The sequence below is a fragment of the Scyliorhinus torazame genome, chromosome 11 (assembly GCF_047496885.1).
Source record: "Scyliorhinus torazame isolate Kashiwa2021f chromosome 11, sScyTor2.1, whole genome shotgun sequence".
NCBI lineage: Eukaryota > Metazoa > Chordata > Chondrichthyes > Carcharhiniformes > Scyliorhinidae > Scyliorhinus > Scyliorhinus torazame.
The window spans coordinates 250,124,651-250,143,558 of NC_092717.1; the positions used below are offsets into that span (position 1 = coordinate 250,124,651).

At 52.0% G+C, this 18,908-nt stretch overlaps 1 protein-coding gene across 1 annotated transcript in view; it reads left to right on the forward strand.

The window, feature by feature from the left end:
- The first annotated feature begins 533 nt into the window (after positions 1 to 533).
- faim2a (Fas apoptotic inhibitory molecule 2a) overlaps positions 534 to 18,908 on the forward strand; it is a 255,935-nt gene continuing 237,560 nt past the window's right edge. Inside the window, exons 1-2 of the mRNA XM_072468645.1 lie at positions 534 to 782; positions 17,172 to 17,305. Of these exons, the coding sequence (XP_072324746.1) occupies positions 572 to 782; positions 17,172 to 17,305 (345 nt within the window). The 5' untranslated portion in view covers positions 534 to 571. The remainder of the gene's footprint in view (positions 783 to 17,171; positions 17,306 to 18,908) is intronic.

Consider the following 18,908-nt stretch of genomic DNA (forward strand, 5'->3'; position numbering starts at 1 on the left):
GGCCCATCGAGTCTGCACTGGCTCTTGGAAAGAGCACCCTACCCAAGGTCAACACCTCCACCCTATCCCCATAACCCAGTAACCCCACCCAACACTAAGGGCAATTTATCATGGCCAATCCACCTAACCTGCACATCTTTGGATTGTGGGAGGAAACCGGAGCACCCGGAGGAAACCCACGCACACACGGGGAGGATGTGCAGACTCCGCACAAACAGTGACCCAAGCCGGAATCGAACCTGGGACCCTGGAAGCAATGTGAAGCAATTGTGCTATCCTCAATGCTACCGTGCTGCCCCAAATCTGTTCTGTTGGTTTTTTTCCTCTTGAAAATTGTTGTTAGAAAATTTATATGTACCTTAATAAAATATTTTTCAAAAAAAAAAGAACGATGCCCTTGTCTTGCATCTCTACACAAGATAAGATTTTGTAAAGGTGGAGAAAGGCTCTATAGAAATGCAAAATTGTTAACTTGAAATTTGAGCACGTGTACCTGTATAAATTGCTAACTATTCTCTTCTCGCCCAGCATCTTGTCCCATTCCTGTCCAACAGAGCACGACGGTTGAATCATGGCAATTCCTGCAGCACCACCGAGCTACGCTGAGGTGATGGCGAGTAAGGAGCAGATATTCCCAGGCCAACAGTCTTATTCCATACAACAGCCTTACCCAGGCCAGCAGGCTTACCCAGGCCAGCAGGCTTACCCAGGCCAACAGCCGATGACTCCACCTACAACCATGCCTGTACATCCCAGCTGGGCGTTTGTCCAACCCAACACCAGTAGGTATCTGCCGTTTGAGTCGATCATTTGCAAAGTCTATTCTATACTAAGGAATACAAAAGCAGGCCATTCGGCCCCTCAAGCCTCAATCTGTATCTTAACTCCATTTACGTGCCTTGGTTCCATAACCACTCTCCCCCATACCCAACGTAAATCTCAGTCTCAGTTTTGAAATTTCCAGTTGAATCCCAGCCTCAGCAGCTTTTTCAGAGCGAGAATTCCAGATTTTCGCTCCCCTTTGGGCGAACAGTGTTGCTGCTACCTTCTGTTCCAGTGACAGTGTGAACTGAGCTTCAGTTTGAAAAGAAACCTAGAAATAGCAGGTCAGCCAGCGTGGAGCGTTATGGAATAAACTGCCTGAAAGGGCCGTGGAAGCAGATTCAGTAGTACCTTTCAGCGGGAAATGGATAGATATTTGAAAGAGAAAAGCTTTTAGATATGGGGCAAGAACAGGAGAAGTGTGGGGTTAATTGGATAGTTCTTTCAAAGAGCTGACCAGACACCATGGGACAAATGGCTGCTCATTGTGATGAAAGTAAGAATGTTATATTTTTTATTTGTTGCAATAATGTTATTTAAAAACTAGTTTAAAACGCATTTAGTCAGTATGTCTGCTAAAGCTGTGATTGAGGGGGCTGTAAGTGAGGTATTCATTGATTTTAACCATTTACTTTTTTACAGATAGTGGGCGAATTGAATATTGCTTTGGCTTTTGGAGGATCCCTGGGGTGGAGATAATTTGAGGGAGTGTGTTTTAGTCCTGGCTAACCAGGTCATGGGACATCTTGTGGGAGATGGCCAAAGAATCCCTTATTCTTAGGGTAGAGATTATGAAAAAAAAAAATTGCTTATTGTCATAAGTAGGCTTCAAATGAAGTTACTGTGAAAAGCCATTAGTTGCCACATTCCGGCGCCTGTTCGGGGAGGCTGGTATGGGAACAATATAATTAGGGTAGAGATTATGTAAGGGGAGGAGCCAGGCCTGTCTGCAGTTTCAGTTTGACATTGGATTTTAAATTGAACAAAAGTCTCTCGAGTTGCCTCCTGAAAGGTTCTCTCCCAAGGCCTCAGCACAGAGAAAAGCAAGTATACCTGCTTGTTAATTTTATTATATTTATTTGCAGATGTAGGGAGTAATTATTTCCTTTTATTTAAGCACTGTTTTAACTGTGAACTGTAAAGCACTTACTTGTTGCTGAGGTGATTAATTCTGTGTTTAAGTTAAAGTTTGTCTTAACATAAAATATATTGATTGGTCAGTGTTATCACTCCTGTGGTGCTGTCATCATGTCTCAGTTTTTCGTTGTAAATAGTTGGGTTCTCATCCAGGATCCAAATAAAATTAGGAGCTTGTCCAGGGTCCTGATCTGAACAGCGGCATTTCCATACTTCCTACTTTTCATCAAAGTGGTCTATCTTTTCTCCCCACCTGCTGTGTACAGCACTTAATTTCTTAATTTCAGATTTCTAACCTGCTTGCTTCATCTGGGGCTGGTTTAGCACACTGGGCTAAATCGCTGGCTTTTAAAGCAGGCCAGCAGCACGGTTTAATTCCCGTACCAGCCTCCCCGAACAGGCGCCGGAATGTGGCGACTAGGGGCTTTTCACAGTAACTTCATTTGAAATCTACTTGTGACAATAAGCGATTTTCATTTCATTTCATTTCATTCTTTCCTTTGTGTCTGTGGCTATGGTGACTTTACTTACTGGTGCTGTGGAAATATTGCTGTAAATAAAAGTTACTTTCTATTTGACTCTACAAACTCGTGCTGGACTTCGTGGCCCTCACAAAACCTACATACTAACTTGTTGAAATGCGTCTACCAGGACACCCAGATCCCAATGTACCACAAAGTTCTGCAGTCTCTCTCCATTTTACGAGTATACTGCCTTTCTGTGCTTGCTGACAAGGTTAACAAATTCATATTTTCCCACATTATATTCCATCTGCTAATTTTATTCCATTCGTTTAACTTGTCGATAACCCTTTGCAAACTCTCTACCTCCTTGACTTACATTCCTTCTATCTTGGTGTCATCAGCAAATTTAGCGACCATGCTTTCGGTCCTTTCATCCAAATCATTGATGTAGATTTTAAAATAGTTGACACTCCACCTTTTACAGCTTACCAACCTGAAAAAGATTCATTTATCCCTACTAGCTTCCTTGCATCCTGTTAGATAACCAATCTTTATCCATGCAAATATGTTTTTCATTCTTTGATGAGATGCGGAAATTGCTGGGAGGCCCAGCATTTATTGCCTCTCCCTAATTGCTTACTACACCGTTTCAGAGGATAGTTCAGAATAAAACACATTGCTGTCAAATAGGCCAGGTAAGGACGGCAGACTTCCCTCCCAAAGGGCAATAGTGAAATAGATGTTACGACAATCAATGCTAATTTAATGGTGACCATTTCTGAGATTAGCTTTATATTCCAGATTGTTATTGGTGGGATTTAAATTCCAGCAGCTGCCATGGTGGGATTTGAGCTTGTGTCCCCGTGCATTTGGCTGGGTCTCTGGATTATCAGTCCAGTAACATTGCTACCACGCCACTCCTATGTCCCCCAATTCACCATGTGCACCTATCTTGTATAATAAACATTTGATGTGGCACCGTATCAAATGCCTTATGGAAATCCAAGTACACCACAGCTACAGGTTACCATTTTTCAGCCTTGCTTGTTAATTCCTCAAAGAAGTCTAATAAATTAGATGAACATAATTTCCATTTCAAAAAACCATGTCAACTCTGCCTGATCACATTCAGATTTTCTTAGAAACCTGCTGTAATCATTTTCAAATGACATGTTAGACCAACTACAAAGAACAAAGAAATGTACAGCACAGGAACAGGCCCTTCGGCCGTCCAAGCCCGTGCCGACCATGCTGCCTGACTAAACTACAATCTTCTACACTTCCTGGGTCCGTATCCCCCTATTCCAATCCTATTCATGAATTTGTCAAGATGCCCCTTAAATGTCACTATCGTCCCTGCTTCCACCACCTCCTCCGGTAGCGAGTTCCAGGCACCCACTACCCTCTGTAAAAAAACTTGCCTTGTACATCTACTCTAAACCTTGCCCCTCTCACCTTAAACCTATGCCCCCTAATAATTGACCCCTCTACCCCGGGGAAAAGCCTCTGACTATCCACTCTGTCTATGCCCCTCATAATTTTGTAGACCTCTATCAGGTCGCCCCTCAACCTCCTTCGTTCCAGTGAGAACAAACCGAGTTTATTCAACCGCCTCTCATAGCTAATGCCCTCCATACCAGGCAACATTCTGGTAAATCTCTTCTGCAGCCTCTCTAAAGCCTCCACATCCTTCTGGTAGTGTGGCGACCAGAATTGAACACTATACTCCAAGTGTGGCCTAACTAAGGTTCTATACAGCTGCAACATGACTTGCCAATTCTTATACTCAATGCCCCGGCCAATGAAGGCAAGCATGCCGTATGCTTTCTTGACTACCTTCTCCACCTGTGTTGTCCCTTTCAGTGACCTGTGGACCTGTACTCCTAGATCTCTCTGACTTTCAATACTCTTGAGGCTTCTACCATTCACTGTATATTCCCTACCTGCATTAGACCTTCCAAAATGCATTACCTCACATTTGTCCAGATTAAACTCCATCTGCCATCTCTCCGCCCAAGTCTCCAAACAATCTAAATCCTGCTGTATCCTCTGACAGTCCTCATCGCTATCCGCAATTCCACCAACCTTTGTGTCGTCTGCAAACTTACTAATCAGACCAGTTACATTTTCCTCCAAATCATTTATATATACTACAAACAGCAAAGGTCCCAGCACTGATCCCTGTGGAACACCACTGGTCATAGCCCTCCAATTAGAAAAGCATCCTTCCATTGCTACTCTCTGCCTTCTATGGCCTAGCCAGTTCTGTATCCACCTTGCCAGCTCACCCCTGATCCCGTGTGACTTCACCTTTTGTACTAGTCTACCATGAGGGACCTTGTCAAAGGCCTTACTGAAGTCCATATAGACAACATCCACTGCCCTACCTGCATCAATCATCTTTGTGACCTCCTCGAAAAACTCTATCAAGTTAGTGAGACACGACCTCCCCTTCACAAAACCATGCTGCCTCTCACTAATATGTCCATTTGCTTCCAAATGGGAGTAGATCCTGTCTCGAAGAATTCTCTCCAGTAATTTCCCTACCACTGAAGTAAGGCTCACCGGCCTGTAGTTCCCTGGATTATCCTTGCTACCCTTCTTAAACAGAGGAACAACATTGGCTATAGTTTAGTCTATAGTTTCCTCCTTTGTGTCTGTCTCCTTTCTTGAATAAAGCTGTTATGGGGGACCTCTGGCGGCGGTATGCAGGGGGAAGACGTGTACGAGGTGGTTCCCGCTAGGCTTCATATGCTTCACCTGACGTCTATGTATTTGCATTGTGTGTTTATCGTATGTCCTATGTTTTTCATGTATGGAACGATCAGCCTGGACTCTACGCAGAACAATACTTTTCACTGTACCTCGGTACATGTGGGGGCATGGGCCTAGCTAGAGTGCTCTTTCAGAGTGTCGGTGTAGACTCGATTGGCCAAATGGCCTCCTTCTGCACTGTAGTGATTCTATGACTGAATTCTTCTCTAAGGTGGTGGTGGTGGTGGGGGGGGGGGGGGGGGGGGGGGGGTAATCGCACTCTCATGTTCTGGTCTTGTTCCAAGCTGGTAAGCTTTTGGCTCTCTTTCTTCAACACCCCAAGTCAGAGATACTCAACGTTGATTTGGAGCCATGTCCGCTGGTAGCCATTTTTGGGGTATCAGACACGTCGGTGCTGCAGCCGGGGGTGAAGGCAGATATCCTCGCCTTATGTGCTGGGGGGTTAGGGTTTGGGCAGGGATTTGTGAACTGGGACCGGTTGCCGTACAAGGCACTGGTCGCTAGTGTGCGGATGAATCATAGAATTATAGAATCATAGAATGGACAGTGCAGAAGGAGGCCATTCGGCCCATCGAGTCTGCACCAGCCCTTGGAAAGAGCACCCCACTTAAGCCCACACTTCCAACCTATCCCCATAACCCCACCTAACCTTTTTGGACACTAAGGGCAATTTAGCACGGCCAATCCACCTAACCTGCACATCTTTGGACTGTGGGAGGAAACCGGAGCACCCGGAGGAAACCCACGCACACACGGGGAGAACGTGCAGACTCCGCACAGACAGTGACCGAAGCCGGGAATCAAACCTGAGACCCTGGAACTGTGAAGCAACTGTGATAACCACTGCGATACTGTGCAGCCCAATTGCATGAAGAGAGCCGACGTTTGCCAGGTTAAACCCGTGACCTGCTTATTGTACTCAGACTCGGTTTGTTTTAAAGTTCTGTGTTGGCCTTTTCCAAGCCATTTGATTCCCTCCACGAAAGCTCACGCGAAACACAGAAAATGCCTTCATGTCGGCGAATTATCACCGAAAATGAGTGTGAAAATAGCGTTGTAGTACAAGAAAGCCCAACAATGTCTCTACTTCCTACAGAAGCTAAAGAAATTTGGCATGTCTGCATCGACTCTCACAAACTTCTACAGATGTGCGATAGAGAGCATCCTATCCGGCTGCATCACAGCCTGGTATGGCAACTGCCCAGCCCAAGATCGCAAGAAACTGCAGAGTGTGGTGAACTCAGCCCAACGCTTCACACAAGCTTGCTACCCTCACATTGATTCTGTCTACACCTCTCGCTACCTCAGGAAGGCAGACAGCATTATCAGAGACCCCTCCCACCCAGACATTGCCTTCTTCCAGACCCTTCCATCAGGCAGAAGGTACAGAAGTCTGAAGACCCGCACATCCCGACATAGGAACAGCTTCTTCCCCACAGCTACCAGACTCCTCATCGACTCCTCCTCGGACTGGTCTGTTCCCTGTAAGAACACTATTCACAACGCTCCATGCTACTCTTGCTCATGTATTTACTTCCGCACTGGAACCAATCACTGTTTGTCGATGTACCATTTGCCAATGTTCTCTGTCGATTATTCTTTTTGTCTACTATGTACGTGCTGTGTACGTTCCTTTTGTAAGGGCCACGAAGAATCCAGCACGAGTTTTAAGGATACAAAGTAATAACATTTATTTACTATAACAATATATACATAACAGTAGCAGTAACTTCCCTTGTAACCTTCTCCTTCCTGCTGGTTCCTGAACTGGCCAGCTTATTTATACTAGGAGATTCTCCGCCCCCTCATTGGGGAAGTTCATATTCCCACAGGATTGTGGGATAGTCATTAGTCCCCAGCCAATCGTAAGTAGGCAGGTTATAACATCCCTCCCCCCAAAGTCCAAGGAATCCACCGAAGACCCTGGCGAAGGAGGGCGTCGGCTCGTTTGGCCGCAGGCCGGACGCCATTTGCACGCAGCGCTGGATCAGGCGGCGTGTAACGAGACGGAGACCGGCGCTTCCGTGATGAACGGCGCAGTTGTACATCCACGGCCCGTGGACCCGAGGATTCCCCCTCTGATGCATCCTGTGTCTCCATCTCGGAGTCAGAGTCTGCTGCCTCCGTCATGTCAGCGTCTCTATCTCCATTTGGTCCCGTAACGACCTGCGCAGGCTTCGAGTGAGGCACCAGTGGAAGATTTTGAGGACTACCTTCCCTTGTCTCTGGTCTTTGCGGCTGTTGAAATGAGCTCCGGGGGCGGGGAGTCTTTTGAGGGGCTGATCTTCTGGACCGGACGTGGTCTACATGTTTTCGCTGGAGACGACCCTGGGCTTGCACTTGGTAAGATATAGGGCCCATTTGGCGAAAGATTACACCAGGAACCCATTGGGCACCACCAGCAAAATTCCGCACGAATACTGGGTCACCGGGCGCAAACTGCCGAATCGGACGATGCCGAGACAATCCCTGTCCCTGCCGTTCTTGTGTGCGGCGTACTTTTGCGCCAATGTCCGGGAAAACCATACTAAGGCGGGTGCGGAGTCTCCGGCCCATTAGGCGTTCTGCGGGAGCTACCCCAGTCACTGCATGGGGGGTGGTCCTGTACGTAAACAAAAAGCGAGCCAGTCTCGTGTCCATTGACCCGGAAGACTGCTTCTTTAGGCCTCTTTTGAATGTCTGCACTGCACGCTCTGCCAACCCATTTGAAGCTGGGTGGTAAGGGGCAGTGCGGATATGGCGGATGCCGTCCATCTTTGTAAACCTAGCAAACTCCTCACTCGTGAATGGAGTGCCATTATCCGTGACCAGCACCTCGGGGAGGCCATGCGGACTAAACGATAAACGCATCTTTTCAATTGTTGCACAGGACGTTGTCCCCTGCATCTTATGCACCTCCATAACACGTTGAAAAATTGCACAGGCAGAGGATACTCCAAAGGGCAAACGTGTATATTCATACAGGCCCCGGTGTGTATTAATTGTTACATATGGTCGGGAGGCAGGGTCCAGCTCCAACTGCAGGTAGGCGTGACTCATATCTAATTTTGTGAATGAGAGTCCACCTGCAAGTTTCGCGTAGAGATCCTCTATGCGAGGCATTGGATATCGGTCGAGTCGGGAAACTGTATTCACTGTAAGTTTATAGTCGCCACACAAGCGAACTGTGGCATCTGGCTTCATTACTGGTACAAATGGTGCTGCCCAGTCAGCAAAACGGACGGGCCTGATAATACCCAAACTCTCCAAACGAGTGAGCTCCCCTTCTACCTTCTCGAGCAAGGCGTAAGGCACTGGGCGCGCCCGGAAATAGCACGGCGTGGCTCCTGATTCAACTTGGATACGGGCTACGGCCCCTTTTATTTTCCCCAAACCAGGCTGGAATACCTCTGGGTATCGTCCTAGCACATCAGTCAACCCTCCAGAAACTGTTTGGAGGATGTGCTGCCATTGCAACCGCAAATGGCGCAACCAATCTCGACCCAACAGGCTGGGCCCATGGCCACGCACTACGATAAGTGGGAAACGCCCCTCCTGGCGTCCATAGACAACAGGGGTCATTGTAGTTCCTGCAATGTCCAGTGGTTCCCCCGTGTAGGTGGCCAACCTGGCCTGTGAGTCAGTTAATGTAAGGGTCTGTATACCCTGTTTGATGCGGTCGAATGTCCTCTGGGCGATCACGGAGACCACTGCGCCCGTATCCAACTCCATCTCCAGCGGGTGGCCATTGACCCGTACTGTCACCTTAATGGGGGCCACACGGGGAGCTGCCACACAATGCAGCTGCAGGCAGTCGTCCTCCGTCTCCACGTCCTCAGGAGTAGTCGCCGCAGGTTCATCCACATGGAAGGTACGGCCTTTGGGCTGGTCCCAGTTACGGCCCCTGGGCTGGTCCCAGTTTCGGTCGGAACGACGGCTCCTCTGGCGTCCCCAGGCCCGCCGTCCGCGACGGGGTCGGCGCCTACAAGTCTGACACGGACATGGCTCCTCATCCATTGGCTCTGGAGAAGGCTCCCTTCGGGGAGGAATGTCCGATGGCCACTGGCGTCGGTCCGGCGTTGCCTCGCCCAAGGTACTGCAGGAGTGCGGGGGCACGTTTTCGGACTGAAGGGGTTGCGCCCCAAGGCATGCACTTCCATTCCCTGTAGCTCCTGTACTCCTCGCTCTGCGCTCTCTTGGGACAAGACTATTTGTATTGCCTGTTGAAAAGTCAATGTTGGCTCCGCTAACAACTTTCTCTGGGTTGCTGCATTGTTAATACCGCAAACCAAACGGTCGCGTAACATTTCTGACAAGGTCTCACCATAGTCACAGTACTCCGCAATCCCGCGTAGCCTGGATAAAAAGTCGGCAAGGGATTCTCCAGGGGTCCTCTCAGCGGTATTAAACCGGTAACGCTGGACTATCGTGGATGGGGTTGGGTTAAAGTGTTGCCCCACTATATTCACAAGTTCGTCAAACGTTTTGGTGTCCGGCGCAGCTGGGTACGTAAGGCTCCTAATCACCCCAAACGTATGCGGGCCGCAAGCGGTGAGCAATATGACCACCTGGCGCTCGTTTTCAGTGATATTGTTTTCCCGGAAATAGTAACGCATCCGTTGTGTGTACTGGTTCCAGCTTTCCAGCCAATCGTAAGTAGGCAGGTTATAACAGTTCCCTTGGCCACAAAAAAATAATTTTCACTGTACTTCGGTACATGTGACAATAAATCAAATCAAATCAAACCGTGCTGCCCTAAAAATGTCTCTATAGCCAGGTGAGTTTGGGACATTCTGGGCTGCATCGTGGGACGAGGCAGGGGTGCCCGCTCTCCCCATTGCTTTTTTACCATGGCTATAGAGCCATTGGCAATGGCTCGATTCCCCGCTGGGTCACTGTCTGTGCGGAGTCTGCACGTTCTCCCCATGTCTGTGTGGGTTTCCTCCGGGTGCCCCGGTTTCCTCCCACAGTCCAAAGATGTGCAGGTTAGGTGGATTGGCCATGATAAATTGCCCTTATTGTCCAAAAAAGGATAGGAGGGGTTATTGGGTTACGGGGATAGGGTGGAAGTGAGGGCTTAAGTGGGCCGGTGCAGACTTGATGGGCCGAATGGCCTCCTTCGGCACTGTGTGTTCTATGTGAGATGTTCCCGATTGAGACCAGAGGGCAGGGGGAGGAGGTTGGGAGAGTTGCCGTTTAAGGTAGTGGGGGCGAGTTCCAGATATCTGGGCATTCAGGTGGGGGGGGGGGGCTTTTGCCGAACATAATGAACTGCGACTGGATGGCGAACATCGCCATGGTTATGAAATGGGGAGTGGGGGAGGGGTCGATATTGGGGGTGGATGGAGGTAGCTTCTTGTAGGGGAGCGAGCTTAAGGGCATTGCTAACAGCGCCTCTGCCGTTCTCACCAGCCAGGTACTCCGAGAACCCAGTGGTGGTGACGTCCTTGAGGGTATGGGGCAGTGGAGGCGGCATTTGGGACTGGAGGGTGCCTTGGTGTTGGCACCGATCAGTGATAATCATAGGTTTGTGGGAGGGCGGGGGGTGTTGATAGTGAGGTTTCGGGGATGGCGGCCGGCAGGGATTGATGCTGTGAAGGGGGAGATGGATGGGGAAGGTGTTGAGGTCTACAAAGAGCTGATGGATTGGGAGGGGGATCCGGTGGGGGATATAAAGCTCAAGTGGAATGAGGTGTTGGATGGGGAGCTGGAGGCCAGGACTTGGGCGGAGGCCCTTCGGAGGGTGAATGCGTCCTCGTTGTGTGCAAGGCTAAGCCTCATTCGGTTTAAAGTCATTCACAGGGCACTAATCATGGTAGCGCGGATGAGGTTTTTTGAGTAGGAGAGGATAGGTGTGGGCGGTGCACGGGGAGGCCCGCGAATCATGTCCACGTGTTTTGGGCATGTCCAAAGCTAATGAGGTTCTGGCACGGGTTTGCGGATGTAATGTCCGAGGTGCTGGGGATGAGGGTGGCCCCGAGTCCAGGGGTAGCAATATTCAGGATGTCGGATGACCCGGGAGTCCAGGGGGAGAGGCCAACGTCGTGGCCTTTGCCTTTCAGGGGTGTGGGTGAGCCACCTGGCAGAATTCCTCAGGCTGGAGAAGGTCAAGTTCATCCTGAGGGGTAAGTTAATGGGTTCTCTCAGAGGTGGAAGCCATTTATTGATTTCTTTAAGGAGGATTGAGGAGCAATCAAAGGGTGAGGGAGTTAAAATGGGGATGGCAGGACGGGACGAGGGGGGCAGGGGGTGTTGGTCATTTATAAGGTTGTACAATTTTGTTTCTGCTTCAGTTTTTTATGAAAATATCTGAATAAAATATTTTTTTAAGTCACCCATGATTATTGCAGTGCCTTACTCACACGGGACATCTGTTTCTTCCCAGACACTGTGTAACTATTGCTGGAGCCTGTAAACTACTCCCACAAGGGGCCTCCTAACTTTACTATTTCTACCCAAACACATTCTGCAGCCTGCTCTTTCAAGCTAAGGCCATTACTGTAATAATGACATTCTAAATTAACAGAACCATCCCACCAACTTTTCTTAGCTTCCTGTCTTTTCAAAATGTCATTGACTCTTCAATGTCCAGGTCTCAGCCTCGGCCACTTTGCCATTACAGAGATAAGGGGTGGGATTTTCTGGCCGTTCATGCTGGCGGGATCTTACTGCCCTGCCAATGGTGCACCCTTGCCACGGGTTTCGCAGCGGCAAGGGGTGCGTTCAACAGGAAACCCCTCTGACAGCGGCGGGACCACAAGATCCTGCCACCAGACTCTAGCGAGTTGCCCTCCGCCATCACAGAACATGCTGCAGAGGGGGAAGAAAATCCTGTTCAAGGTTGCAATCAGGTAACAAGCTTATTTCTATCTGTGCTAACAATTCATCTATTTTGTTACGAATGCTGCATTCATTCAGATACAGAGCATTTAACTCTGTCTTTTTACCATTTTTGCAATCTCTAGCCTTATCAGCTGGTAGACTCGTAAGTTTGTACTCTTTCCCTTCCTGCCACACTCTGGTTATCAAAATACCCTTTTCTATTAACTTGTTACCTTTTGATTTACCACATCTCCTCTACCAACACTGTTCAACTGAAGATCATCCCAACGGTACAGCCCCCACTTTCCCCAGTACTGGTGTCGGTGCCCCAGGAATCAACACATTTTGGTAACAGCGGGCTGGATGCTCCGATTTAAAGACTAAGTGCTGACGCTGGCGTGGGAACAGTGGCGATATATGCCCCAAAAAACGGCGCAAATGCTGCACCGTAGCATAAAGCCCCAGCATTACCTGCGGATACGACCAGAGAATGGCTGGATCGGTGGCCGCGAATGCACACAGCTGCGGCCTGCAGCAGCCGCACCGTGCAACATGGCGCCGGCCGCACACGGACCCAGCTTACCAAAATACACCCCCCTTTGACCAGGCTCGTCACCCCCGGACCACCCCCCACCAGTGTCGAAACCCCCCCTGCCCACGGACCGGCTCCCACCTGACTGTGGCGGTGCTGGACTCAGTCCGCAGCCGCCACGTCGAGTTCCTGAAAATAAATAGGACACGCGCCTCACGCCGTCGGGAACGCGGCCCATCCGGGGCGAAGCATCGGGGGAGGGCCTCAGGTGGCAGTCCTGAGGCCTTCCCGACGGCATTTGGCGTACTCTGCGAGTACGCCGTTTTCGAGAGGGCGGAACATTGCAAAAGCGGCGGTAACCCCCATTTTGGTACAAACGGGGATTCTCCAGCTGATCGCCGAACGCGATTTCGGCTTCGGAGACCGGAGAATCCCGCACAACATCTTTGAGCCACGCATTTAACTCTCCAAATGTATTTACCTTAAACTAATTTGCTTGCAGCTCAGTTAATGATCCAGAGATCATTACCTTTCGAGGTTCACTTTTTCAGTTAGACCTCCAGATGTTCATACTCCCAATGCAGAAGGACTTCCCTAGTCCTATCATTAGTGCCAACATGGACCACAACAACTGGAAGCTCTGCATCTGACATAGTTCCTCCCTGCATTGATGACCCGAACCCTGCCATTGAGCAGGCTACACAGGCGCCTGGATACTTCCTCTCAGCTGCAGAGAACAGTCTTTATATCCCTCAGTATACTGACCTCTGCTACCACTAAACTGCCCTGGCTTCAGCAGATTCCTGTACCACCGTGCCAAGGTGAGCTTGTTCATTGGCCCTGCTCAAATAATTTCAAATCTGTGAGAAAATTACAGGGGCTAAAGCCTCTCATCTTCTACTTTGCTGAATCCATACCAGCCTCACTCCCGGTCACACCCTCCTGGCCCGAGCCATTGACCAAATCAGAAGATCCAATCTTAGGGGGTGTGACTGCCTCCTGACTCAATGTGCTTGGGTGAATATACCCCGCTCTGATGCATTGTAATGTCTGCCGCTCTGCCTCTAGCTCGATGTAACTGAACCGAAGATCCTCCAACTGCCAACACGCTCTAACAGGTTCAAAAACAGCTTCTTCCCCACTGTTCCTAGACTCCTAAACAACCCTCTTATAAACTGGTCTGATCACTTCACACATCTTCTCTACCGAGTAGTACTATACTTCTGCTTCACCCAGTGCCTGATTTTCTGTATTTTCTGTATTTTCTTTTCATGTATGGAATGATTTGTCTGAACTGGACGCATAACAATACTTTTCACTGTACCTCGGTACACGTGACAATAAACAAATCCAATCCAATGATTTACTGCAGACCTGTTTACCCTGGACCACACTGGTGTCCATCAGCTGTAACAGATCACCCCCCTGTCATCTAAATGGTGTTTTAATAAATAATTATTTTCTTAATTAATTTCTCCTTTTATGACATAATGATGTTAGTTTATTGCACCCCCGTATTATACAGTGACAGACTCGTCCCCACCAGTACTGTACCCCAGTGTTATACAGTGACAGACCCGTCCCCACCAGTACTGTACCACAGTGTTATACAGTGACAGACTCGTCCCCACCAGTACTGTACCCCAGTGTTACACAGTGACAGACCCGTCTCCACCAGTACTGTAACCCAGTGTTATACAGTGACAGACTCGTCCCCACCAGTACTGTACCCCAGTGTTACACAGTGACAGACTCGTCCCCACCAGTACTGTACCCCAGTGTTACACAGTGACAGACCCATCCCCACCAGTACTGTACCCCAGTGTTACACAGTGACAGACTTGTCCTCACCAGTACTGTACCCCAGTGTTACACAGTGACAGACCCGTCTCCACCAGTACTGTAACCCAGTGTTATACAGTGACAGACTCGTCCCCACCAGTGCTGTACCCCAGTGTTACACAGTGACAGACCTGTCCCCACCAGTACTGTACCACAGTGTTATACAGTGACAGACCCGTCCCCACCAGTACTGTACCCCAGTGTTATACAGTGACAGACCCGTCCCCACCAGTACTGTACCCCAGTGTTATACAGTGACAGACCCGTCCTCACCAGTACTGTACCTCAGTGTTATACAGTGACAGACCCGCCCCACCAATACTGTACCTCAGTGTTATACAGCGACAGGCCCGTCCCCACCAGTACTGTACCCCAGTGTTATACAGTGACAGACCCGTCCCCACCAGTACTGTACCCCAGTGTTATACAGTGACAGACCCGTCCTCACCAGTACTGTACCTCAGTGTTATACAGTGACAGACCCGCCCCACCAATACTGTACCTCAGTGTTATACAGCGACAGGCCCGTCCCCACCAGTACTGTACCCCAGTGTTATACAGTGACTGACCCGTCCCCACCAATACTGTACCTCAGTGTTATACAGTGACAGACCTGTCCTCACCAGTACTGTACCCCAGTGTTATACAGTGACAGACCCGCCCCACCAATACTCTACCTCAGTGTTATACAGTGACAGACCTGTCCCCACCAGTACTGTACCTCAGTGTTATACAGTGACAGACCCGTCCCAACCAGTACCGTACCCCAGTGTTATAAAGTGACAGACCCGTCCTCACCAGTACTGTACCTCAGTGTTATACAGTGACAGACCCGCCCCACCAATACTGTACCTCAGTGTTATACAGCGACAGGCCCGTCCCCACCAGTACTGTACCCCAGTGTTATGCAGTGACTGACCCGTCCCCACCAATACTGTACCTCAGTGTTATACAGTGACAGACCGGTCCTCACCAGTACTGTACCCCAGTGTCATACAGTGACAGACCCGCCCCACCAATACTGTACCTCAGTGTTATACAGTGACAGACCTGTCCCCACCAGTACTGTACCTCAGTGTTATACAGTGACAGACCTGTCCCCACCAGTACTGTACCCCAGTGTTATACAGTGACAGACCAGTCCACACCAGTACTGTACCTCAGTGTTATACAGTGACAGACCCGCCCCACCAATACTGTACCCCAGTGTTATACAGTGACAGACTCGTCCCCACCAGTACTGTACCCCAGTGTTATACGGTGACAGACCCGTCCCACCAGTACTGTATCCCAGTGTTATACAGTGACAGACCTGTCCCCACCAGTACTGTATCCCAGTGTTATACAGTGACAGATCCATCCCCACCAGTACTGTACCCCAGTGTTATACAGTGACAGACTCGTCCCACCAGTACTGTACCCCAGTGTTATACAGTGACAGACCCATCCCCACCAGTACTGTACCCCAGTGTTATACAGTGACAGACCCGTCCCCACCAGTACTGTATCCCAGTGTTAAACTGTGACAGACCCGTCCCCACCAGCACTGTACCCCAGTGTTATACAGTGACAGACCCGTCCCCACTAGTACTGTACCCCAGTGTTATACAGTGACAGACCCGTCCCCACCAGTACTGTATCCCAGTGTTAAACTGTGACAGACCCGTCCCCACCAGCACTGTACCCCAGTGTTATACAGTGACAGACCCGTCCCCACCAGCACTGTACCCCAGTGTTATACAGTGACAGACCAGTCCACACCAGTACTGTACCTCAGTGTTATACAGTGACAGACCCGCCCCACCAATACTGTACCCCAGTGTTATACAGTGACAGACTCGTCCCCACCAGTACTGTACCCCAGTGTTATACGGTGACAGACCCGTCCCACCAGTACTGTATCCCAGTGTTATACAGTGACAGACCTGTCCCCACCAGTACTGTATCCCAGTGTTATACAGTGACAGATCCATCCCCACCAGTACTGTACCCCAGTGTTATACAGTGACAGACTCGTCCCACCAGTACTGTACCCCAGTGTTATACAGTGACAGACCCATCCCCACCAGTACTGTACCCCAGTGTTATACAGTGACAGACCCGTCCCCACCAGTACTGTATCCCAGTGTTAAACTGTGACAGACCCGTCCCCACCAGCACTGTACCCCAGTGTTATACAGTGACAGACCCGTCCCCACTAGTACTGTACCCCAGTGTTATACAGTGACAGACCCGTCCCCACCAGTACTGTATCCCAGTGTTAAACTGTGACAGACCCGTCCCCACCAGCACTGTACCCCAGTGTTATACAGTGACAGACCCGTCCCCACCAGCACTGTACCCCAGTGTTATACAGTGACAGACCCATCCCCACCAGTACTGTACCCCAGTGTTATACAGTGACAGACTCGTCCCACCAGTACTGTACCCCAGTGTTATACAGTGACAGACCCATCCCCACCAGCACTGTACCCCAGTGTTATACAGTGACAGACCCGTCCCCACCAGTACTGTACCCCAGTGTTGTACAGTGACAGACCCGTCCTCACCAGTACTGTACCCCAGTGTTATACAGTGACAGACCCGTCCCCACCAGTGCTGTGCCCCAGTGTTATACAGTGACAGACCCCTCCCCACCAGAGCTGTGCCCCAGTGTTATACTGTATAAAGTGAGCTTTATGTTGTGACTAACCTGCACTGTACCTGTAATGAGAATGTGAATATTTGAATGTAAAGGAGTGAGTTACAGGTTAGAATTTAGTCGGGACTCAGTGTTTGCCTTTTGCTTTGCTCTGCAGATCCTGGGTATAGCAGTGGGTATGGACCTTCCAGATTCGGCCAGTTTTCAGATCCCAGCAGCACTGGCAGCATTGATGCATTTGCTACGGATTCCTGGAGCAACCAGAAGATACGGCACATGTTTATCCAGAAGGTAAGTTGGTGTCATGTGGGAAAATTGGGCAACTTAAGGTGAGAAAAAGTGGTGCTGGAACTCTCTCTATCACGCCCCCTCCGCACCGGCCTCTGCCCCCTCCGCACCGGCCTCTGCCCCCTCCGCACCGGCCTCTGCCCCCTCCGCACCGGCCTCTGCCCCCTCCGCACCGGCCTCTGCCCCCTCCGCACCGGCCTCTGCCCCCTCCGCACCGGCCTCTGCCCCCTCCGCACCTGCCTCTGCCCCCTCCGCACCGGCCTCTGCCCCCTCCGCACCGGCCTCTGCCCCCTCCGCACCGTCCTCTGCCCCCTCCGCACCGGCCTCTGCCCCCTCCGCACCGGCCTCTGCCCCCTCCGCACCGGCCTCTGTCCCCTCCGCACCGGCCTCTGCCCCCTCCGCACCGGCCTCTGCCCCCTCCGCACCGGCCTCTGCCCCCTCCGCACCGGCCTCTGCCCCCTCTGCACCGGCCTCTGCCCCCTCCGCACCGGCCTCTGCCCCCTCCGCACCGGCCTCTGCCCCCTCCGCACCGGCCTCTGCCCCCTCCGCACCGGCCTCTGCCCCCTCCGCACCGGCCTCTGCCCCCTCCGCCACGGGCCCTGCCCCCTCCGCTCCGGTCCCTGCCCCCTCCACCCCGGTCCCTGCCCCCTCCGCCCCGGGCCCTGCCCCCTCCGCTCCGGTCCCTGCCCCCTCCGCCCCGGGCCCTGCCCCCTCCGCACCAGCCTCTGCCCCCTCCGCACCGGCCTCTGCCCCCTCCGCACCGGCCTCTGCCCCCTCCGCACCGGCCTCTGCCCCCTCCGCACCGGCCTCTGCCCCCTCCGCACCGGCCTCTGCCCCCTCCGCACCGGCCTCTGCCCCCTCCGCACCGGCCTCTGCCCCCTCCGCACCGGCCTCTGCCCCCTCCGCACCAGCCTCTGCCCCCTCCGCACCGGCCTCTGCCCCCTCCGCACCAGCCTCTGCCCCCTTCACCCCGGCCCCTGCCCCCTCCACCCTGGTCCCGACCCCCTCCGCCACGGGCCCTGCCCCCTCCGCCACAGTCCTTGCCCCGTCCGCCCCGGTCCCTGCCCCCTCCGCCCCAGTCCTTGCCCCGTCCGCCCCAGTCCTTGCCCCCTCCGCCCCGGTCCCTGCCCCCTCCGCCCCAGTCCTTGGCACCTCCGCCCCAGTCCTTGCCCCGTCCGCCCCAGTCCTTGCCCCCTCCGCCCCAGTCCTTGCCCCGTCCGCCCCGGTCACTGCCTCCTCCGCCCCAGTCCTTGCCCCGTCCGCCCCAGTCCTTGCCCCCTCCGCTCCAGTCCCTGCCCCCTCCGCCCCAGTCCTTGCCCCCTCCGCCCCGGTCCCTGCCCCCTCCGCCCCGGTCCCTGCCACCTCCGCCCCAGTCCCTGCCCCCTCCGCCCCGGTCCCTGCCCCCTCCGCCCCTGTCCTTGCCCCGTCCGCCCCAGTCCTTGCCCCGTCCGCCCCAGTCCTTGCCCCGTCCGCCCCGGTCCCTGCCCCCTCCGCCCCAGTCCTTGCCCCGTCCGCCCCGGTCCCTGCCCCCTCCACTTCAGTCCTTGCCCCCTCCACCCCGGTCCCTGCCCCCTCCGCCCCAGTCCTTGCCCCCTCCGCCCCAGTC